The 24,485-nt window shown below is 41.9% G+C and overlaps 3 protein-coding genes across 4 annotated transcripts; all 3 read left to right on the forward strand.

The window, feature by feature from the left end:
• The first annotated feature begins 11,867 nt into the window (after nt 1-11,867).
• On the forward strand, nt 11,868-14,453 carry ppp1r27a (protein phosphatase 1, regulatory subunit 27a). Its single transcript, XM_069149742.1, has 3 exons — nt 11,868-12,660; nt 12,856-13,006; nt 13,574-14,453. Exons 1-3 carry the CDS (start codon nt 12,225-12,227, stop codon nt 13,692-13,694), a joined length of 708 nt encoding a protein of 235 aa, XP_069005843.1. The 5' UTR covers nt 11,868-12,224; the 3' UTR covers nt 13,695-14,453.
• A 587-nt stretch (nt 14,454-15,040) lies between these two features.
• Nucleotides 15,041-19,311, forward strand: mcrip1 (MAPK regulated corepressor interacting protein 1). 2 transcript variants are annotated; one of them, XM_069149743.1, is made up of 5 exons: nt 15,041-15,131; nt 15,781-15,876; nt 16,122-16,240; nt 18,354-18,458; nt 18,573-19,311. In XM_069149743.1, exons 2-5 carry the CDS (start codon nt 15,869-15,871, stop codon nt 18,635-18,637), a joined length of 297 nt encoding a protein of 98 aa, XP_069005844.1. In that variant the 5' UTR covers nt 15,041-15,131; nt 15,781-15,868; the 3' UTR covers nt 18,638-19,311. The 2 variants fall into 2 exon arrangements, with proteins under 2 accessions (XP_069005844.1, XP_069005845.1); XM_069149744.1 differs by having other exon boundaries at nt 15,054-15,131; nt 15,788-15,876.
• Nucleotides 19,312-19,891: 580 nt separating this feature from the next.
• Nucleotides 19,892-23,186, forward strand: alyref (Aly/REF export factor). The gene is made up of 6 exons (XM_069149745.1): nt 19,892-20,269; nt 21,839-21,997; nt 22,110-22,257; nt 22,469-22,532; nt 22,610-22,802; nt 22,893-23,186. Exons 1-6 carry the CDS (start codon nt 20,021-20,023, stop codon nt 22,905-22,907), a joined length of 828 nt encoding a protein of 275 aa, XP_069005846.1. The 5' UTR covers nt 19,892-20,020; the 3' UTR covers nt 22,908-23,186.
• The last annotated feature ends 1,299 nt before the right edge of the window (nt 23,187-24,485 follow it).

The following is a 24,485-nucleotide window of genomic DNA, read 5'->3' on the forward strand; positions in this document are numbered from 1 at the left end:
ATGATGCAATTGATGTTCCAAGCTTTTGTACAGACTTGAGTGCTGACGAAACCTGGTAAGTGTTCCATGGAAAAGCACCTGTAACAAAGTCTGCAGGGACCCAATTTATGTAACGTATCTATCTATTTACGTATCTAAACTGACCACGCATTTGTGTGGAGCTTCAGATCCATTGTACTATTTCTTATTTAATTATTTCTGAGAATTTTCCCACATTGTTGACTGATGTCCTAAAGCCGTGTCCTGGTTCCTTGCTGATCCACCTGTGTTATCAGAACTTTTGACAGACTGAGGACAAGAAGCACAGTGTAATTACTTTACATACATTTTTAAATTTACTATTATTTCCAAAACATACAAAAGTAACATCAAAATTAGCATTTTTAAACTAGCATTATATCCAGAATCTCATGTTTTATTGTCCTTTATAAGTTTATTGAACTCTTGTTTACACCTTTGATCACACTATTCTACTGTTAGAAGTTTATACACCACAACCTGTGCGGGATGGCATGTTAAATAGAAAAATGCTTCAAAACATAAAAGTGAAGTGCAAAACGACAAAAAGGACCAGCAAAGATTTAAACTCCATCCTGCATGAGGCACAATACAGGTGATCCTGACAGCACTAACACATGTCTAAGTGTCCTGATGAGTTAAGACAGTGAACTATAGCATGCCCAACAGACCTTTCACACCTCACTTGGCATGTCATAGCAGGAAATGTACAGTTGTACACGACAATATTAATGTAATGTGCTTGCATGATTTACTGGGTAACTTGATGGAGCTGAGCCAATATTTACAAAACAGATGTCACATGCTTTAATATGTCGGCGGTGAAAAGGACGTTTCCCAAATTCCCATTCCTAAAGTTTAACCATCCTTTATTTTACAATCCCACATATACTTTTCATTATTGTGAAACATCACAAGTCTTCTATAAAAGGTTACATAACTTGGCCGTTTATTCTAGTTTCTGCTGTACATGTGCTTTACTGTCACATAAGTATATTTATCCATTTCTATGGATTACGTTTTCATCTGTTTTTTTTCTCCTCCTGTTTTCTCTGACCTCTTTCATGGATGTCAGAAGTGCACTGTCCTCATTTTCACTGTTCCTGAGAGCTTGGCACTTTGCAGATATGAGGTTTTCACCATGCCAGCAGGTGGATGGGGACAAGCTGAGCAAATTAAAACTGTGTGTGTGTGTGTGTGTGTGTGTGCGTGTGTGTGTGTGTGTGTGTGTGTGTGTGTGTGTGTGTGTGTGTGTGTGTGTGTGTGTGTGTGTGTGTGTGTGTGTGTGTGTGAGTATAGCCCATTCACATCTGTGTCTGATCTCTCCTCCTCCACCACCACTGAGCTTTGTTCATCGCTGCGATTGTGCTAAGTCTTCATGAATGTGTTCATATGTGACACCACTGGTGTGTTATAAGATTTCCCGGGTTTACACTTCAGGCCTCTGAGCTCTTCTCTGCTGAATGATATGCATGTTTTTTTGGGCCTCTGCAGGGTCCATCTATGAAAGGATATGGCTTCATCTCTGAGGTGCCAAAATGAAAACTCACTCCGGCTCTGAGTACAGAAGCACATCTCGGTCGACTCATGCTTTATTAATCATATTACTTAACCAGCAGGGCCTGACAGGAGGGAACAGCATATTCTGAGCTGCAGCGATCGAGCACACAGGAACTGATACTGTGTTAAATTAATATCAGGGCTGTGGGTTATACAGCAGCGTTAGAAATAAGCTGTGGAGGTGTAATTAAACTGCAGGCAGAGAACTTGTATTGGTTTTTATATTTGGATATATGTAATCAAGGCAAAATCACAAAGTCACCCAATACCCATTTGAAAAGGAGTCTTTGCTTCAAAAGTGTTTGTGTGAAGCTGCCAGGGAAGGGGAGAAGGCTCGGAGTGCATTCCTGTGGTTCATTTCAGACACTGTACACTTTTGCCCAAGGATGGTCTTGTTATGCCTTCGGATCCTGAACTGTGTCAGGGGACAGATGATGGATTTACTACTGCTCCTAAAGTTATGACATGTGAGGCCATTCACCCTGACAAACTTTTGGGATTCCTGTTACAAAAAGGCATGCCCCCGGTCACATGAGCGATACTTGTGGTGTGTATAGAGTGTTAGCTAAAGGGGCCTGGGTATACGTATGCCCGGAGCAATAGATCACAGTCTAACAGGCCCTGAACATTCCTCTGTCCGATGCACGTACGTATGTTGTTTGTGTCTCTGCTGCGTAACCCGATCCAGCCCCTCCTGTATCTGGAGCACAACTCCTCAACTGCCATTGGCCGCTGTGCTAAAATTAGCATATTGACACCTGTGAAATGCATTCTGGGAATATCCTGTGTTTGACTTGGCCTTATGAAGCCAGGGCTGTTTCTGGTCTTCAGACGGAGCAGTGAGGTCATCTTGTAGAAGTCGTCTTCCTTCTGTCTGCAAAGGAGCTCTTATGTTATACGGAGGTCTTTAGCCACCACGTCATTATCCTAACTTTGTGTGGTTATATAACACTACATATAGTCATATCACTACATTTACAGGATTCCTTAGGATGGGATTAAGTCAATTAAAAGGGCTAATTTGTATAGTATTTATTTTTGAGACATTTTGGAAGGCCATTTTTTTCTTTATATTGTAATATCACACAATGTTTTGCATTATCTTGCAATAGCTCCTGTGTTCTCTCACAATGCTCTTTTTGTTGTTGTTGCCTTGCAATACTTATCTTCCTCATCTTATCCAAATGTGTATTTCAGCTGCTCTGGTCCATATGAACCGTTAGTGAGTTGCTCCAGTTCAGCTATAAAACACTGCAACACTTGGCAGTCTGGAGAGAAGAGATTGTGACAATTACGTGATGCATTTAGTGCTCTTTCATTTTAAAGACCTGATATGAGACAGTTTTCATGTTCTGCTTGTGAGCACAGCTGTAGCTGCTCTGCCTGGCTGTGACAGGTACAGCTGGGGCTGCGTTACTGTTCAGACGCCGGCTGCTGCTGTGGTTAAATCTGCAGTGATAGATATATGTCCAGGTTTACTGTTTGAATCTGCAGTGCTTCTATGACAGTATGTGTTACGACCATTGGAAACTAATGCTTTTAATAATGTAATTGTACAACCGGAGCACATCCATGGCTGCAGCCTCAGTGATAGCTGTGCCATGCAGTCATAATCAAAGCTACAGTCTGTCTCAGCAGCAGTCAGTGAGAGAGCTGGTGACATAAAAGTGTTGGGAGATAATGCAAAACTGTGTACCATAACTGGTCCCGAATAAAACAGACCGCATTTTACATATTACTGTAGCTACTGCTTTCTTATGGACAGACTTCTTGATCTAAGAATTTCTTTAAGTTGACTTTCACTAATTACATAACAGTGCCTATTGAACGGATCCATGCTGGGGCGATGTGCTGAGTGAAAATGGACATAGACATGTCCCAGAAGAATTGGAAAAAGAAAAATATGGCAAGGTTATGCAGAAGTACGAGAGAATGCTAAATTTGTTGGGCGGAAACACAAAACATATTGTGTACGTTTGCAAACCACTCCAGGGGAATGCAAAATATTGCAAAACTAAATATATTGAGATATATATACAAAAGCATTCCTCAAAAAAATGTCAATGTGACTCCTCGGGGCTACATGTAAAAATGTGAGGAAATACCAGTGTTGAAAGTTTGCTAAAGACATGCTGTCTTTGTGCTGCAGAGATCTCTAGTGAAGTTACCATGCTTACCAGCCAGCTCCAGCCCCACCCTGTCTGTAGTGCCACTTTGTACCAAAAAATGCAATAGTAAGTCACTGTAGTATCCAGTCTGCTCTCAGTCTAACATCAAAGGAAGAAGAAGTAGTGTATTCTAAGTTCTTGTTATAATGAATGGAACCGTAAACTCAACAATGGCTGAATCTCTCGGCAAAACAGAAGCAAAACAAGACTTAAAGTTGGTGTTGCTTTCCACCACTGGAGATAGCTCTCGGTGAGTAAAGGCAGTGGCGCAGATGGTCGAGCAGGTTGCCTACTAACCGTATGTTGGTGGTTGAATGCACGGCTCCTTCTGTCCGAATGCCTTAGTGTCCTTGGCCAAGACATACCAAGTTTCCCCCAATGGCAGATGAGCACCTTGCATGTGTGAATATGTGTGTGAATGGATGAATGTGACCGCTGAAGTGAAAAGGAGCTGTATAAGTCCAGAACATTTACATCAGGGATGTGCTGACCATCCGAGATATGGGGACAAACTCTGTGAGCCGGTGGACTGTCAAAAAAAGTCCATCAAGTTTTTAATGATGGTCTGTCTCTTTATCTGGTCTTCTCTATGTGCCTAGCACTCAGGGTGCACATGAGGCCCCAGCTGATACTTTGCATCATATTTATATAGTGCCAAATCACAATGTAAGTCCAGAACCTTGACCAGAACCTTACAAAATTACAGAGGAACCCAACATTTGAACAATTTTGACCGAACCAGGCTCAGAGGTGGGTGGCTCTCTGCCTGAGATGAGTCTGCGAGACCAAGCAACTCTGAGACCAACAGTGTTGGTTGGTTGGTTTGGTCAATGACATAAAGAGTGAGAGTAAAAATATCTGGGCAGGTCACAGAATATGATATGTCCCAGATGTCAGTGTAAAACCGAACTGAGGGCAAACTGTCTGGACACTAGAAACTCACTATCACTTCCTAATATACAAAGTGCAATTACAACTGTACAGGATGGGATTTTATTTTTACAGTTTACACTTTTAAACCATCAAAGACTTTGTCTTCACATAAAACTTGAATCACGTTGTGCAGCAATTCTAATTCTAAACTTCTTTTTAGAATTTTAGAAGTTTCTTTATTCAAACTGTATTTTGTGCTGCATGATTAATTTATCGGGTATTTTGAGGAAAGATTATACTTGTGGTTTTGAATACGAAAAACAGTTATATAAGGTCCTGATTTCCATGTAGCTGCCCTAAACAGCTGTGTCATAACAAATAATGTAATGAGATTAGGATAAATGTGAAGTTGGAAAAACCTCAGCACACTTGTTTATTTGAAATTTATTCTTATAATGACTTCTTGCTTCCCCAGTAAGAACGCAGACCATTTTAATCGTGAATTGGTGTATAAAACAAGCAAGCTATGACCTTGATTTAATGCCAAGCCTTCAAACTACTTCAGTGTAAAATTAATTGGGAGGACACAGAGTCATTTGTTAAAGGGCTGGCATTTTATGACCCATTTGTCTTCTTGGTACAAGGCTCATTAAAGCGTCGTGCTGGGACATTACATATAAGTAGCAGCAGTGGGCCAGGTTAGTCCCTAAAAACCCATCAGCCATTTGATATTAAAGCGGTACCTCAGGTGACATTTATGACATAACCAACAGTGTCCTGATAGGAAGTGATCAGAGTAAAGACAAATAGATATGTGTCAGTTTTGAAGCTGGCATCACAAACATATGGTACATCCACAATATACACAGTATTTTTTTGTTTGTTATTACCTGTATAAAGGCTAAAGGCTAAAGGCAGTCCAGGTTAAGTGTAAGTGTGAAACTACATTGTCCTTGGTATGCTGAGTAAAGGTTACATTTAGTTAGTCCACCTGTTTGATGTCCCCCATCTTTAATTGTTTAAGCTCCCACAGATCCAGAAAATTAATTCATCGTAACCTTGTACAACCTGGTTCGAGCACAGGGAGGAGGAGGTTCACCGGTCCCACGTCCTCGTGTTCACTGATCACTGACCATCACCGGATTGAAACACACACCCTCATTGTGCAATCATGTATCAGAAAGCACAACTTTCAACCTCTGACCTCCTTTTCCATGGATGCAGGCTTCAGCTAAAGTAACTCTATCCTCACACAAACAGTCAGCCAGCCTCTGTGCTCCTCCCACTTCCATCTGTGTTAGTCTGAGCTCTCTGGCCCTCACCGTGTCCCGGACAGCTGCAGCGCCTGTTTACTGATTTTCCCTCTTTACAGAGCAGCGGTCTTCCTTTTTGGTCAATGTCAGCAACAGAATCCCTTAATGAGGCATGAGCTTTATTATCAGGTGTCCTTGTCTTCATTTGGGCCACTTGATGACACACTGATTACTATTCCAAGCAGTCTATAAAACACATTTGAACCCGCTCATGGGGCCGCAAATTCCCAGCTGTACTGGAAGCCTTTTAATTTTGGGTTACATGGGTCACTGGAAAATACTAGAGTGTTTATGTGGAGTTATGCGCAGTCAGGAGGTGTCTGTGTTTAAACTCTCTGCCCTTTCTTATGCCAACCTCCACCAGACTGCACCTCTGCCATATTAATACACTCTTTAAAACTGTTACACTCCACAAAACTGTTAAATGGAACAGAGGACCACATTTTTCTGACACCATCCAAAGATGGACAGGACTCCAAATGCATACTTCTTCATGTTCATATCAGTGTCGATAATGGCATTCCATGTTTCACAAACAAGTTTGTCGGGTTTGAGGAGGTTTTCAATATCGCTCCATTTGTGCTCTCTGACGAGGATGGTCCTTCTGACCGGCAACATCTTCAAGATCAGCTGTCAAGCTTTTGAACTTAGACACCGATAAGTCTTTATCAGCTACGTCGGTCAGTTCAATTTCGAGATCAGATTCACTTACTCCCAGGAATGCGGACATGTTCAGCTGGGATGGGTCGATGTCCAGGGGTGTGACGGGGAAGGATAATGTGCTTTTTTCCTCCCTGAACTCGCGGAAACTTTACCCAAATGCAGTTTGCATTCCGATACTTGCACGCTGTAAATTACTCACAATTTATGTGATAATTGTTTTCTCAGTGAACAAATCACAGGACTGAATTAACTGACTTTAGATGTCTGTAGATATTCTCTAGAGTACAAAATGTAATTTGTTTTTTAACTGCGAACACACAAAGAAGTACTTCTTTCATTTAAAGCAATATTGATGTCACTTCAGATCAGATTTAAGATATAGGGCTTCTTCCAACTTGGAAATAGACATAACACAAAATCTACTGAATTTCTGTTTACTAATTATCTAGAAATCATATTCTGTTTCTTTAATGCATCTTAATCACAAATCAAGAGCTGACCCAGACTTTAAGTGCAGTTTGTGCGTCTCTCAGCTCACAGCTTCAGTCTTGGCTGTGATTATGGTCTTGAAACCGCTTTAACGTTCATTCAGCAACTGAAGGGCACACCAATTAGCTGTCAGTGGGGATGGCTAAGTGCGATAATGTTAAAGTAGTTCCAAACAATGCTATGTTCAGATTCTCCATTTGTTCACTATATATTGGACAATAAACTGAACAAGACCCATCTGGATTGGTCACTTTACACTACATTGTTAACTCTATAGTGGACAAGTGGAGAATCCCGACACAGCGGCGATGGTACAGTGACGATCTGTGGTGGTCAGTGATTGGTTTACCAAAATTAACCTGTCGTCTACACACAGTAGGTCGCACCGACTGGAAACCATCTCCGAGGGAGCATGGCGGACCCATATAACCACGCAGTGACTCTGAATGTGGCAACACCAGGCCAGAGGATTACTGCCTCCTGATTTAGATTTCAGCTCCCTTATTTTTGCTCATTGCATGTGCTGCAACCAGATACTTTCCAGCCTAAGTAAGCATCTCCCACTGGCCCTAAGAGGATCCAGACACACTATTTCCTTCAGGGCTTGTCCTCCAATGATACAGGTATGTTTATATGCTGCCAGTTAAGGAACATACGGCTGCTCTTGTTGTCACCCTTGGGACTGCATGTGACCAGAACAGCGGATGAGGTTTCTGAGAAAAGGCGAACCTCAAGAGGCTCAGGCAAGGACTGGAGTTGTTTTTATGAAATGCCTTCCAGCAGCTCGCAACAAGTCTACATTTAGAGAGCTCTGTGCCCAACTTTTGTTTAAAATGACAAATATTAAGAGTCACAACAACGCTGTATAAAACTGCATTAACATACAGTACAGATTATGCAAACAGATTTCACAAACACACACATGTGACTTGTGTTACATTGACCTTTTTAAAGAACAATGTTTATGAGGATGGCAGCCTGCATTCATGACATGCTATACACAGACAGGATGCTTCACAGCTCTTATTTTTAGAAGTTAAAGTCGTATCCAACTTTCGTCTTACCTGCATGATGCGAGTCAGCGGCATGTTAAGGAATTCATAGCTAGCTTTTTTGTAACAAGTATAGCCCAACAATAAGCCCCTGTGACAAGCCATGATTAAGATTGTCATTTTTTTGGCATCAGCTTCGCATCTTCTGAATTGTCTGTCTCTAAACACCTTGCCGTGAAGCGCCCGGACGCTTCAGCAAAGTCAAGTACAAGTCTGAATTTGTGGTGTGGTGTAAGTCATCTATTGTAAAGCCCTCATTTCACTCACGCAAAATCTGGAGACGTTGTTTTTACATTATTTCTAAGTTAAATGTTGGTACACAGATTCAACTACACAAAACGTTTTTTGTGAATGAATGTTTAAATATTGGGACTGACAGATAATGATTTCCAAATTAATAATATTAAGAACTTTTTTAAAACCTCAAAATATGGTTTTGATCCAATTCCAAATAACAGAAGGGCCACAGTCCCCAATAATAGTGATACCTTGATAAAAAAAAAAATTAAAAAAAAAAAAAGAAATTGGCTAATATATCATGTAGAGGAGAGCCTTATGAGGTCAGCTGTAATAGGCTGATTCTAAATATGTTTTCATTACCACTGAGTGATTTGCCAAACATTATAGCCATTTATATTCATTATTTACTCTATATGTATGTTGAAAACACCCTTTTTCATGATAAGTAACAAATATTTGATTTAACAAAATGAATAAACCACCAAGGTGTTTCATTTATTTGTTACTAGGAAATTTGAGGGGTTTATCATCCTGAGGGAAGTTTGCCTGGTGCGAATCAGAACCCAATTTCACTATTTGAATATATGGTTTCTGGGGATGCTCCATGGAGAGTCGTTTGCAGAGGTTCCTTCCTACTGGGTGTAGACTTGGGTTAATCTTAACCAATCAGCTCGCGCCGAAACCGGCCGAAACCGGCCGACACTCTGCCACCCCTGCAACTACCTACCGTGTCCACTAAAGGTTTTTTTTAAGTTGATTTTAATGAGCGCCAGCAGCGTGACGAGATGCTGAGTGTTTGTTCTGCGCCGAGCGTTCAGAGTGTTTTTTTATCCGATCGCCGAGAATTGCTCTCGTCGCTGTCACCAGCCGTCCAATCACAGTGATGGAGGGGCGGGACAAACGCGGTTACCCACCGATGCTGGACGCTAATTGGTCTGCGCTTCAGAGTGGCTGTGCCAACGTTAATACGGGACGAGTACCCAGATTGTTATTCACAGCAGAAAACTGAAGTCAGGCGAGGAGTTTACATTTTGCCTAGAAAAATTAACATTCACACTATCATTTGGTGGGAATATTACGAGCTAATTTTGACAGTTTTTAGTCTCTGTATACTTTAACCTGACTTATTTGAGGCCAGCAAAAAATTCAACAATAGAATTTGTTGGGAACATTTTACTCTTCAGTCTGAAAAAAAATTCAAAAATGTGTATTCATATTTATGTTGTTTAATAAAATCTACTGTCAATTTAATGGGAACAATTAACTGAATAAATATAATATGAACATGGTGGGAGTTTGCTACTTCCCTGAGCCTTATCACAAAAACATTTTGGTGATAAAACATTTCATAAAGAATATATCCTTACTATACAAACTGTGGTCCATAGTGGCTGACCAAAGAGTCACATTGAGGCAGCTGATGACACCAAGTAGAGGTGAACCCTCTAACATTAGAACAGTCCCTTTTCTGACAGTTGTCATTGGCCATGCTCCATACACCTGAATGTTTTGAACTCTGACTTCTTGGTGATTTGACAGATCATAACATACGCCCAAAAGGGTAGGTAGGTTGGGGACGGGCTGCCTGACACTATGTATAGCAAGAATCCAGAACGTGTGACACCTCGCTCTGGCATGTGTCCGAGACTGGACTGCAACAAACAAACCCTTTCCACATGCTGTTTCTCCTGGTGAGGACGTTGCTGCAGAGCGGAGCAGCAGAAGCTGGAAGGTGTGTCACCATTACTCAGGGACACCCCCGCAGCCCCTCAATACTATATAAGAGGCTTTGAAAGCCAACAGCTGCTTCTGAAACTCTTTCCCTCAAGCATTCAAATATTTAACACATTTGAATTTGTCTAGACATAAACAACTCTAATCCTCTTCGTGGTCAGCTCTGAACAGAACAGAACTTAATTGATTATTAGCTGCTGGGATAAAACAGATCATATAATCTCCTTCCTCTAGATGTGTAACCCACAAAAATGGAAATGTCCAATGAAATGCCCCTAAACAGCATATGATATTGTGAAAACTAGATGCGTTTACTCTTTTTATTCAAGAGCTAGCCACATGTTTCTCCATTTATGATCTTGAAAGCACTGCAGTTACTGTGAAACAGCATAAATGTGGGCATAAAGGAGAAGGTGGGAGAGCAGATGCTATTCAAATGAAGGATTATATAAATAAAACAAAGGCTGAGTATTAAAATACATTCAAATATGGAGAGAAGCACACATAGCTGCAAATCACAACAGCCTCTGCAGCAAGGTCATACTTGAAGTGGTTGGAGTTGTGTTGAGAAACAAAAACCTGAAGATGGTAGCTATGTTATTTCCTCTGTTACATTGGCACCATCTGTGAAATGCCCAAGTCTTCTTCCAAAAGGTTTTGTGAACCAGTTATAACCAGCTCTGCCCATCTCAGAGGTCTGTCTGGGGACAGCTGGTGCCACTAGTGTTACACCACCATTCACACGCATGCATGTCACCTGGTGATGAAAGAAAATGTTGCCTTTTATATATCAAACATACAACGTTGGTTACTTTGCTGCACATACAGTGAAGCACACCAACATGATTTCCGTTCATAGGAACTGCAACGCTGTGTATCAATCTGTACAGAAGTTGTATTTTTTGTTCTACAGTTCATGGCCGAAGTCCCGTGTTGTAAATAGTCGCATTTCTAGCAACCATGTGACTTTTCCGAGGCATTTCAGGGGAGAGGTTTGGTGCGTTGACCATCCCAGTTGGTTTTGACTACACTCCCACAGATGACCTCCTCAGGGGGCGATTTTTATGGGTGTATCTGGTTATGATGCAAAGGGCAAGCATGAGGTTTCACATGACCGACCTGCAGTTCAATGGGGAACATGAGAAGGATTATGAAAACACAAGAGTATAAACATTAGGACAGATCTACCTTAAAATCTCCTCTTTAGTAAAAATAATGTTATAAATATTTTCAAATCATTTTCTAATGTCTCTGTTAAGCCCAAGATTACATTGGGCCATGAAGTGTGATGTAAGGAGACAAATCAACAACACATATTCATTGAAATCATGTGCTGACACTGTTTAATTCTGTTTATAAGTCCAGCAATACTGCTCTGTTATTTATAACACCAACATGATTCACCAATAAGTGACACGTACTGTATAACTGCATGTGGTAGTTTAACATAGGAAACTAACTTATCTTTAAAGCATCCAGGGGATTTAAGGTGTACAGGGGTCAGTGTCATCTCATAATATTTACATCTAATATTGATCATAGTTGTTTAGATGTTTATGTGGGAACATTCATGTCTCAAGCGGGACTCAAAGGGAACACTTCGGTTGTCAACATTTTTTATGATCTAGGGGTGGGTGCCGTGTCAGTGGGCATGTGATCACACAGTGGGAGGAGCCGCACAAAGGCCACTCATTTCTAAGCTGAAGTCACTGGATATTAGACCTCAAAATAGCCCTACAGAGGGTATATAGAGACCCTCTCTTCCCGGCCGCCATCAGACAACGTTTCTGTACACCAGCAAATATATTGTGCAACAAATTATTTCTTACTCAGGTGGGAGACATGAACAGCCGGCGAGAAAACGATGACCATACAGTCTAAAAGAAGTGGATTTGGACATAGTGAAGTGAAGCAAAGGATTTGAAAAGTTCTCGCATTGACTGGTAACAGCAGGAGCTGCACAAGCTCCACACTAAAAGGATAAAGCAAGGCGAGGACAAGAAGGACACAAAGCAAAGGATCCTGCTCTTTTATTGGATTGTTCTGTTCCCTTGGATTTCTCACTTCCCTCCTCCCGAGCGAAGAGCACTGGGGGTGACAGAGCCACTGCAGGGATGAAGTACAACTACCATGTACCAGTGTCAACGTACACACGCAGTTCACAGTACACACCAACATACCACACTCCCACCCATTACACCCCCTCACACTACACACCAACGCTCTACACACCCACATACACCTCAACATCAAAGTACACCCCGACACAGTACAGCACCACATATTACACCCCATCACAGTACACATCCACTTCCAAATCTGCATCAACATACGTCCCTTCATACAGTAAAGGGTCACGATACAGTTCAACACATCGCACAGCAGCAAAGGAGAAACCTGCACCTGTGATACCTGTCACACCTGCAAAGAGGACTGTGCACTTCCCCAATGACATCATCTTCCAGGATATTGTTCGACGAGGAGATTTAGAGCAAATTGGTCGGTTCATGAGGGCAAGGAAGGTCCGTGTGGATACACTATTCCACTCAGGTGAGCCAATTCTCCACGGATTTTAGTTTTTACACCCAATGGCAATGATCTGCAATGGCCCTAATCTTGGAAATAATATTTGAAATTATAAATAATACCACGAACAGTTTTGATGGCAGTAATTAGCTGTTAAACAGTGAATTGAGCTGTGAATAGCAGTGCTGCTGCTGGAGACTGATGTGGCTGTCTGTGCAGGTATGGCAGCACTACATGAAGCTGTGCTAACAGGAAACTTGGAAGTGGTGAAGCTGCTGGTGAAATATGGTGCTGATGTCCATCAGAGAGACGAGGATGGCTGGACGCCTCTTCACATGGCCTGCAGTGACGGCTACCCAGAAATTGCCAGGTAACAAACAAAAGACAAACAGCAGCTATTTAAATATCGAACAGTTGGAAGCTTTTGAAACCACACCAGTGTGAAACTCAAAATTGGCATAAGACATATTGTATACATGACATAGCCGATGCATGCTTGAAAGAGCCATTAAAGAGGGAGTAAGCGGTCACTTAACTGCAATGACTTTACCATGCAAAATTTATTGGTACATGGCAGTTTGATTCTGAACATTGACAATGGCATAAAAAATATGACTCATCATCTTGAAAAAAAAAAACACAAGATAGTGACACAAATAAACTGTCACAGAACCTACTATTCAGCCTAATATGAGCCGACGACAAACAGACGGGGAACACACTGGATAGTAGAGAATTTACAATGTCAAAATGAGAAGAGTATCACAAACTGATCCAAGAGACATACAGGTCAACTAATATGACTTTTCATTTTGACATGAGGTCAAAGAGTTTAGATTAGTTACACATATGATAAACTATGGCATGCTTTATATATATTTTTTGTACTTGGAATCTCTCATTTCTTTGCTAATGTTTTACTTCATGTTTCCCTCAGGTATCTGCTGTCAATGGGAGCCAGCACAGAGGCAGAGAATGAAAGTGGAGAGAAGCCTGCTGATCTTATTGACCCAGACTGCCAAGATCTGGCCAAACTATTTGAGACCGGCTGTGTGTGATTGGGTGCCAAATGGGCCCAAGAGAGAACAACCACAAAGAATACAAAAGTAAGATGAGTATAGCGACAGTATACAATACCAAACAGACTTGACAGAGCAGAAGGACATTACCGACGCGTGTCATGTCACTGATCCTGTAAAACAAGATTCTATTTGTTAGTCTCAAAAGTGTTGCACAAACTGTTGCACTGTTATATCATTTTAAAATTATATTTTTAAAGTAATACTCCATTAAGCTTTTTCTGGTGGCTATTTTATGTTATTTCATTATGTTTGATGTATTTTGTGCATTGTTTTTTTTGCCATACTGCCAGTGTCAGTGCTGTATATGTTCATCTGTGACTATCGTTCATGTAACACAATACATGTCACCAAATCCGAATGTCATCTTTACTAGCTAAGTATAATCCAGTATTGTGTCAGCTGGTGCCAAGCAGTCCCTTTTTACATTGCTGTTTGCACTCTGCAAACATATGTGTTCAAACGAAGACTTTGGGCTGAGATGAATCTGTTTTATAGAAAGACTTAAGTATCCTTACTGCTGGGCAGAATAAGGATCATCCAAATAAATGAATGGTCAGGAAACAAAAAGGTAGGTTTATATTGTACAAGCTCTTCCACTGCTGCAGTATTTTTCCCAAATGTATTACTTGTGTTTTCTGTAGTAAAAATACAAATGTCAGCAATGAAAGTTTTATAATTTTCTTTTCAATGACTATTTTTCTACATTTTCATAAATAAATAAATGTTTTATAAATATGACTGAGTTACTGTTGTGGTCTATTTAAGAAACATGAATATTACAAGAATTAGAGAGAACACATCATTTTAAACACCATCACATCAAATTGAAATTCTTCAGCCATCTTGTTTTATGTCTAAAGTATAGCTACAACATTACCTGGGATACATGCCCTTAACTTTAATCAGGTTTTTGTTGCTGTTCCTTTAAAATGGCCATAGTTTGTCAAAATAAAAAGATATCAAACACAGGCCTACATCCTCATATCCTTAAATGAGAGCAACAAGAAATACAGTAGCAGCAACAAACAGATACAGTTATCTGCTGCTGAAGTAGCCTCCTCTTTTCTACCAAAATTAAGATACTTTAGGTGCACATAATGTTTTTATAATATTAATGAAAATAATAATAATACTAATACTAATACGATCTATGCCCGCTGTATCCTGAAGGGATGAGGGCATTTTTTAATTTTTTTAATTTTTTAAAATCACCAATTAACATGTGTTTAGATGGTGGGAGGAAGCCGGTTACTAATACTACAACTAGTTATTGTTATTATTATTTTTGGAAAAGGGAGCTTTCACTTCCGGCTCCTTTCCCGGAAATGATTGGTTGGCATTGGCAACGTTTTAGACAGGTCTGACGGCGTACAGTCTCCCAGTAAAGAAATCGAAAGGAACGAATACAAAAAGGTTCGTTGGACATCCCGACACTCGTTTGTTCACGTTAACGCCGCCGGAGGTCTGTGAAGGATCCGTTTGACCGTCAGCACGACCGGGAGCTGTTTCAAATTAACGTTACGACGAGACGATGTCTGTCAGCAGCTAACTAGCTCCACGGCTAAACCTAGCTAGCCGGATTGATTGTATCATCAGATTTGCAGCTAGCTGCTCAACGGGACGCAAACTGCCGCGGGACGCGCGTCCCGAAAGCAGAAACGTGCTTCGGGGACGAAGCCAGTAAAAGACAATCGGTTGGTTATCGCGGTGTGTTTGGCTCCGTAGCCGGATGCTAACATCACTGGAGCTGCTCTGGTCAAAAACGTAAACAAAAGCTCCTTGTTTCGCTCACGTCAGTATCTGTTCTTGTCTCGGACGCGTGGCGTCCCACGGCTCGATAGAAAGGAGGTAACCCCCCCGTGGGCATGTTTACCTGAACACTTCCGATGATACCATTAAGTCATTGACCAGAGAAAAGCTAGCTTACAAATGTCCCGCTGGGGCTAAGCAGCTTCCTGCTTCCACTCGGATGTAACTGTGTGTGTGTGTGTGTGTGTAACGTTGAAACTGACTTCTGAGATCATGTGGGAATATTTCAGCTGTCACTGTTGTTTGTTGTCAGAATTCAGCTGAGGACGTTTGAACCTTTTATCTTCCGTCAAGTCGACTCACCACAGAGGAGCGAGGAGCGAGTACAGACTGCAAACAGAATGACCAGGTCTGGAAACACTTCCCTCAAATCATAAAGCACAGTTCAAACCAGCCATTTAACGACTGATCGTGTTTCATTTAAATGCAGTGTGCTTTCGGGTCTGACACACACAAGAATATTGTGTTTAGTTCAGAGTAAACTGTGATTAAAGGACATGTGTGTGTATGTGTGTGTGTGTGTGTGTGTGTGTGTGTGTGTGTGTGTGTGTGTGTGTGCGCGCTGCTAACTTTGCTGTGTTCCTGTTTGTGAAGCTCATCAGCTCCCAGGATGGTGAATAGTTACAAAAGGACTTCGAGCCCCCGATCCCCCACTAACAGTGGGGAGCTCTTTACCCCTGCACATGAAGAAAATGTGCGCTTCATACATGATAGTAAGTAAAGCCATCTTCCACTGACGCGTCAAGTTTCCTTTAGGACAGGGGTGTCAAACATACGGCCCGTGGGCCGCATCCGGCCCGCCAGGGGGTCCAGCTCGGCCCCACGGATGACTTTGCTAAGTGTGAAAATTACAGAAAGACATAAATTGCATTTCTATGAGAATATGGAGGTTTATGAGTACAAACGTTTTGTAATTTTTTTTAATCGATCCAGTAATTGCTTCAAAAACAGCGTAAATGCGACATCTGTTCCGGAGGCAGCAGCGCTCGCTGCTCGCTTTGTGACGTGTTTGACGTCAAACGCGTCACAAAGCGAGGGAATCTGCAGAGGAGAGCCCGGGTAGATAAACAGTGGGCTGATGTCTGAGTTTTTGGTCTTCATGTTTCTAGTTTATTGTAGAAAGACCTTAAAATAGGGTTTATCATCCAAAAACCTTCACCAATGATTTAAACATAGAGAAATATTGTTGTTATGTATGCGTTATTATGCTATGATTTTACTGGTCTGGCCCACTTGAGATCAAAGTGGGCAGTATGTGGCCCCTTGACTAAAATGAGTTTGACACCCCTGCTTTAGGACTAATCTGAGGATTTTAATGGCAGTTTTTTTTCAGATATAAAGCTTCATTGTGTTGCCTAGGAACTGCTTGAGTCTAAGTTTATTTCTGTAAGCTATTAAAAGCTGCTGCAGTACAATAAACTTTGACCTTTTTTGTTTTGTTTTGTTTTACTTTGACTGTTTAGATCTTTAATGTTTGAATTTCTGACGTTCCTTTCTTATTTCTGAACATGGTTGCCCACTTAAATTAAGTAGGTGATCATTGGTAGATCTGTTGTAGATGAATCATTTTGTCCGACTCCATAACAGGGACATAATAGTGCAAAATTTAGTTTAAAAAAAATCTTCGGTTGAAGCTCATCAGTAAACAAATCAAAATACTAAATGCAGGGACATTAATAAAAAGACATGGTGCAGTTCTGGAAATTGTCCAAACCAGAACTTTGAGCAACATCTGCAATGTGCAGCAAATAAACACGATCCAAGTCATTCTCATCATTTTAGATGTAAATATTTGAGTGTAAATTGCCAGTAAGGTTAATTTCATTCAAAAAGAGGAAAAGTGTATTGTGTAGCTGCTGTTTTATTGGCATTGATTATAAAACCTGTATTACATATTTAAGGTGAGCTAAACAGTCTTCCTTTTAAGTAACATTATAGTGGGCATGCGGTACTTTTAATAATGTAGTAGTGTATCTTAAACATAACATTTTAATATTTAATGAGTTTAACAGGTATTTGTAAACAGCAAGGGCATTACAACATTTTTGCCATTTTCAGTGAACTTTCTGTCCCCACAACGCAAGACGCCACTAAACTGTCTGTTATCCTCAACACTGCTAGTCAGTGCGAAAACTATTTTCATTTGCAAGGCAGAGGGACCCATGACTCTTTTGTGATGCGGATTTCATGATGTCCTATGGAGTTATAATATCTATATTCGTCCAGCGAATTAAAAAAAAAAAAAAAAAAAAAAATGCAGCCGCTATATTAGCCTGGCGGAGGGTTTATGCTGCGGTGTGTTCATGTTACCTTTTGGTGTCGGTTTAGCTCGCTTGGAACGTCAACAAAAGTGGTACCGAAAACTGTACCAGGTTCTATCCACAACTTTTGCGTGATGGAAAACCCCCCAAAAAAGCGAGTAGAGTCAAGGCAAGTTAAACCGTTACCATTTGGTGGAAAAGCAGCTGATGAGATGGGTCGGTGTGCTTGGACGGTGACGGACACTGTAGTGTTGATATTCACACTTCACATTACGTTTCAGCGCTCAGTTCAACCATCAATATTCAAAAGAGTACGAAGTATTTTGTTTCATTTTCATTCTTATTCGGCCACTCACTTAGAGAAGCGCTAAAGAGCGCGTTCACAAGTTACCAAATGGCAGCACACGGTCTCAGATGCAGTGACATTAGGCTTTTAAACTACCCACGTCTCACCTTCATGAAGTCAACGATCGACATTCAGTTATTGTGCTTTGTCATGTCGCTAACCGACAAGTTTCCAGGGCAGGACGTCCTGAATGTAACAAATGTGTTTCCTCTCTCACAGCCTGGCAGTGTGTGCTCAGAGACATCAGATCAACACAGAATAGCGAACGTAATGACCGTGGACCACAGGAGTATGTGGAGAAGAGCCCAAATCCTAACCTACATTGTAAGTTACAGTGGAACTTTGTAGTGTGTGGATTTTTTTTTTTTATATCACATGAAAGGATTAAATCTGTTAACAACGGGCCATTTTCCAACTTGCTTCTGTCTTCTCTTGCAGCTTTCACACCAGTGGACCTGAGTGACCTCAAAAAACGCAACACACAGGACTCCAAGAAGTCCTAGTCTTTCTCGTGATGACGCCGTCGCTTTTTTCCACCCATTATCCTCAAGAACTTTTCCTCCATCAGCCCTCTGTTAGCCAGAAAGTTAGCCCTGTTGGCCAGTCTAACACAGAATGCAAATCTCATGTCTAAACTCTGGACCATAGCAAGCCCCGTCTCTTTCTTTACCCTCGACAACTAAGAAGAACGGAACTGGGATTTCAGGGAGCACAAATTCTCCTCCCTCTTGGTTTGTGTTTTTTAAGTCGCAAAATCTTCATCTGTACATTCTTTAAGTGGACGAGAGTGATGCAAATGCTCATCAAAATTTGCTGACATCCGATGCCGAGGTACAAACTGTTGCTCCACAGGACACAGAAGACTGCAGTCTTAACATACAATACTACTACTACTTATATGACTTTGGAGGAAAACTGCGAAAGGGCTGGCTTTTATTTTTTTTGTTTTGAAAGATAAATCGACAAATTGTAGAAGTAATTGAATGGTCACATTGGATACACACTTTATGGGCAAGTTTTGGAAGCCAAAATACAATGTAGAAGGCCAACATTTTTATTATACACGTTATTGCCCTCAGATGGATTTTATTAAGTAGAGGCCTCCCCAAGTTCGCTGCCCTTGGCCCCCCTCCCCTAAGCCTTGAAACAAAATGTTGAATAAAAGACTTTTACAGTACTCCTGCTTGCATTGATCCTACATAAATATTGAGCAAATGATTCAATTTCACTCTATTCTCATCACAGCATACATTGCTGAATGCATTTTACAAAGAAAACTTTTAACAAAGCTGCACTTTGTACTGAAATGAATGGAGAATGACAATTTTACACTTGAAGGAAGTCTATAATGCAATATATTTGTGAGAAACACGGCTATTACCTGGTTTAACTGATTTTAGAGCTTCAGCTGATGATTATTGCTCGTATCAATTGTTCTCTTGATTCATGAATTGATTAGTCAATGAAGTCACCCAACTTGTCAGACAACAGCCACAGTTAATTACTTGTATAATGATCTATCAGAGCAGTTGCAGATTAATTATTAGTCCCAGGTGTAACTCATTTGAATCTACGGAGCCAAACAAACTACAAACACGAGTTGTTGGCTCGTTATCGATGACGGTTCGGTGCATTTTGTAACGGCGCGGTGTTTTGTTTCTCGGGCGTGCGTGTTTACGTGATGACGTAGTTTACGTGCTGACGTAGTTTACGTGCAGTACGTAACGAACCAGCTCGTCTGTATCCTGCGTACGTTGGGCTCATTGTGTTTTGTCGTCAGTGCAGAAGCGTTGAGCATCGAGAGGGCAGGACGCGGGACCGACCGAGTCTAGGGTGTATTTTTTTTTAAAACTTCGCTGACAGTTTAGAATTATTGGGGCAGAATAATGACCGATAAGATGGATATGTCTCTTGACGACATTATCAAGCAGAACAGGCAGCAGAGAGGCGGAGGCCGCGGCGGAAGAGGCCGAGGCCGCGGAGGCTCAGGAGGCGGCCGCGGAGGAGGAGGAGGAGGCCCCGGGCGTCTGGGAATCAGCGGCGGAGGATTTGGAGGCCGAGGCGGTGGATCCGGCCCCATCAGGAACCGACAGAACCTGAGCCGCGGTAGAGGCAGGCCGACGCTGTACAGCAGGGTATGAGAAAGTTAAGAGGAATTGGCAGCGAAAGGAGAGAGAGAGAAAAAAAAAAAAGCCCTTCGGCGAAGCTCGAAGTGGCCGAGTAACACCCCTCTGTTCCCCGCGAGGCTTGCGAGCTAATCCTCTAGCCAGCGTGCTCGTCAAGCGAATAAAAAAAAAAAAAAAAAAAAATCGCTAACCGCCGAGTTTCCCTCGGAGGAGAGCTCTAGTTTGCGGTTAAGCATTAATGGAAGTTGTATTCGTAGTGTGTCCCCCCCCCCCCCGACCCCCCCACCGCCCACAACCCGTGTGTGTTGCATCGTTTTTCAAGAAGAGGCCTTTGGAGGGAGCGAGTATGTTAGCCTGGTTGGCTAACTAGCTAAAGTCGGATCGTGAAGGCCTTCGGCGGCGCCATTTTGAACCCAGCACATTAAATTAGAGATAGTCGTCCATGGTCTTTTAACCGTGCTTTTTGCCCCGAGTGTCAAAATTGGCGGTGAAAGGAAACCACCGCTTCGAGAGAGAGAGAGAGAGAGAGAGAGAGTTCACCCGCACATGTTTTTTTTTTTTTTCCACCACTTCTGGGAGCATAGTTTTTGTCCAAGTCTCGGTGCGGCGACCAGGCGGCCTTTTGTTCGGGAGTGGCTGGCGGGTGTCTCAACAAGGCCCGTTTGGTGGCTTTTCAACCACTGTGGCTGTTGCTTGTGGATGGATCGGTGGACTTCAACCCCCCTGATAGATTTCATATAAGGCGAATCTTCACTCCTTAAGTGTGAATGAGTATCTAAAACCACCCAAACAAAGCCCCAGTCAAAATGGCGTGGTCTCAAAATGGACGCTCAGATAATCCACGCACGAATAAAGGGGCCAGACGGCCTCTTTCTAGTTTGTTTCCATCCCCTACATCTTGCGGACACTTCACTTCATGAAGGCCCCTTTCATGGCTTGGTAAAGAACTCTTGGGCGGGCCTGGAAACTTGGTGCAACGCTGGAGGCAACGCTGCTTCAGATGGCGACCCCCCCCTGTGTCCCCGAGGATCACATCTGGAGGGCCTTTGGTGGAGGCGCAGATGGCAAGAGAACAATGGGAGATCTTGGTAGCTAGTCTGGGGAGTTGTTCTGGGCTTAGTGTAGAGATTGTGGGGTGGGGGGGTTTGGGGATAATGAACTGAATATGCTCAATTTTGACTTGGTAGTCATTGACAAGACGTATTTATAATTTCAGCTGATGCCTCCAGACCTTGTAATTAAAAAAAAAAAATTAAAAAAAAAAAAAAAAAAAAGAGGAAGAAAAAAGAAAAGCTAACTTCAATTTGTGTCCATTATATAGAGGAGATTTAAAACATTTCCCCTTGCTTTTCTAGATTTGTTTGTCTTGTACATGTCCTCTGTCTGAGCTGATTCACTTGATTGTAGTGATGGGGTGGGCAGGGAACATTGGGGACCCTCTCGGGGGGAGCTGAGCACCCTGGCCCTGTTGGAAGCGGAGCCCCTGCTTGCCCCAACACCCAGCCGTGTGGACTCTGTGATTGACAGAGGCAAGGGGATCCTGAAGTCAGCAGGTGCGTTCTCTTTCGTCTGTTGCAGCCTAAACAGCTCCCTGATAAATGGCAGCATGACATGTTCGACAACGGCTTCAGTGGCTTCAATGGGGCTGCTGGAGGTGGCGGAGGAGCTGGTGTGGAAACCGGAGGGAAGCTCCTTGTCTCCAATCTCGACTTTGGAGTCTCAGATGCAGACATTCAGGTACTTGGATTTTGAATGCTTTACCCATGTTTCTTGTGAAAATAGCACATTTGCTTGGGTTGGTGTGTAAAACTGCTCAAGGCAAAGAAACTTACTGTTTTACCTTCTCTAGGAACTTTTTGCGGAGTTTGGGACTCTGAAGAAGGCTGCTGTTCATTACGACCGGTCAGGAAGAAGCTTGGGAACCGCAGATGTCCACTTTGAAAGGAGGGCAGATGCACTCAAGGCCATGAAACAGTACAACGGCATCCCACTTGATGGTAAGCCTCGAACCAAAAATATGCATTATATCCTCTTGCTTTGAACTATGACCACATGAATATTTTCAATACTTTAAAAAAAAAAAAAAAAAAAAAAAAAAGTTGATGTGACTGATTTAACACCTAAAAAAACTGTTGTTTTTCTTCTGGTATATTGGTTAACCACAACATTTGCCCAAGTTGTGAGCCTCACTATGTTTTGTCTTTCTAGGGCGGCCAATGAATATACAGCTCGTCACATCACAGATCGACACACAGAGGCGACCTATGCAGGGGTAAGTGGATGTTGTTCTGTTGAAGGAATATGACTTAACAATGCGGACGCCATGTGTGACGGCTGCTTTGTATTCAGTCTGAACAGAGGGGGTGGAGGCATGAATAGAAATCGTGGTGGCGGCGGCGGCTATGGCGCCATGCAGAGGGGCCGCGGAGGACGAGGAGCAGGCGGTGCCAGAGGAAGAGGACGGGGTGGCCGCGGTGGAAGTACCAAGCAGCAGCTGTCAGCAGAGGAGCTTGATGCTCAGTTAGATGCCTACAATGCCCGGGTATGTTCACCTGTCAGTATTGTGCCTGTTCACAATTACTCCGTTACGTCTTGGCAGCTGTCTAATTTCCCTCTTGCTTTGTTTTCTCAGATGGACACCAGCTAAGAAATCAGACTCTTCCCGGTTGTCGTCCCTTCCTGTCTGCGCAGAAGGGTGGTCGTTACAAATGTGCAGAATATTTTACACTTGGCTGTCTCTGATGTGATTGTTCCAACCTCTTCTTTTAAATGCTCCAAAGTGTTTTTTACCAGTATTTTGTTTTCCTTTTTTCTGATGAAAATGGTTTTTGACTGTAGGTTATCGAATTGGGGTTTTCCCAGTTCTGTCCTCTGCCCTGTAGTAAATGAAACTTGTAATAAAAACCTGCAGTACATATTGACCAAATTAACTGTTTCATTGTTTCTATGTTCATATATCTGCTTGTGCATTTATAACTGGTCTGTTTTACATTTTCACACTGTGTTTGAGTTAGTTTAGGTAAAATCAAAAGCAAAATTTTAGTGCCCCAGTTTTTAATGACATTGATTTGTATTGTCTCTGAATCGGTGAAAGTTTGGCTGATGGGGTATCAGCCCTTTGGAATAAACACCTGTAATGTCATATCAACTCAAGTGTTATAAAATACTATTTACTTGACCTGCCATACAACAGCCTCAAAGTAATAGTAAGCTTTCAAGCACATGAATCTGAAGCTATTGGAGAGCAGATTAATTGAGCTTCTAAATTATGTTTATATATATATATATATATATATCGTATGGGAAAACATGAGCGTGTGGCTCAGTGTGGAGTATCTGTATTTCCTGTAGTGCTATAACCCAGCCGCTAGATGTCATCCTTAGTTTGATCTTTGACATCCGGGTTAGTCAAATCAAAGCTGAGGTTTGAATTGAGCCGTGCATTATGTACTTCCTTGGTGGAGAGACACATCTGCAGTTCATCGGCTTCTGGGGATGTCACATACAAGAATGAGTTCAAACTAAAGTGAAGCGAAATGAACAAAGTGTAAACTCTGTCGTCTGTCCCTTGAAGAGCAGAAGTTACTGCATGTCCACGCGTGTCGTAGAGTCGCGGCGCATTTTTCCCGGAAGCGCTTTTTTCATGTCCAAAAGTTTGTCTCGTACAGTTTCCGTTCAGCTTTTCACCATTAAAGCGATGAGCTTTACCTTTTCTTTTTTTTTTTTCTCTCCCCCTTCTGGTCGAACAAAACATTGTTTATTACTTTATGTCTGCACCGCATTACATGGCAGTGTTAGTTTAGGGTGAGCAGACTAAATACCTGGAACAATTGGTAATATAATGTAAGCCGACATAGCCCTGTCAGAGGTGTATATCATTGGTGAATCACTGAAGCCTATTAAAAAGTTTCGATTAAAGGTTGTGCATTCAGAGAAAAACAAAATGACAGACAGCCCACAACCAAAAGATATTCAGTTTATTATCTTTTTCATTAAAAATAGATTACTCAGTTATCATCATAATTGGCAATTACTTTTCTGTCGCTCAACTAATATTCGCAGGTGTTGCTATAGTAGAGTACGTGACGTAAAATAAATCAAATAAACTGCAATTTCACTTCAGCGGTAACAGTAAAACAAGTTAAAAACGTTTATCAAACATAAAACAAGTTCGGCAGAACGTGACTCATTAGCCAACATAAAAATGGGTAGCTGGCCATCATTT

Source organism: Embiotoca jacksoni, unplaced genomic scaffold (assembly GCF_022577435.1).
Source record: "Embiotoca jacksoni isolate LCO1_2020_lvr unplaced genomic scaffold, fEmbJac1.0.p SCAF_15, whole genome shotgun sequence".
NCBI lineage: Eukaryota > Metazoa > Chordata > Actinopteri > Embiotocidae > Embiotoca > Embiotoca jacksoni.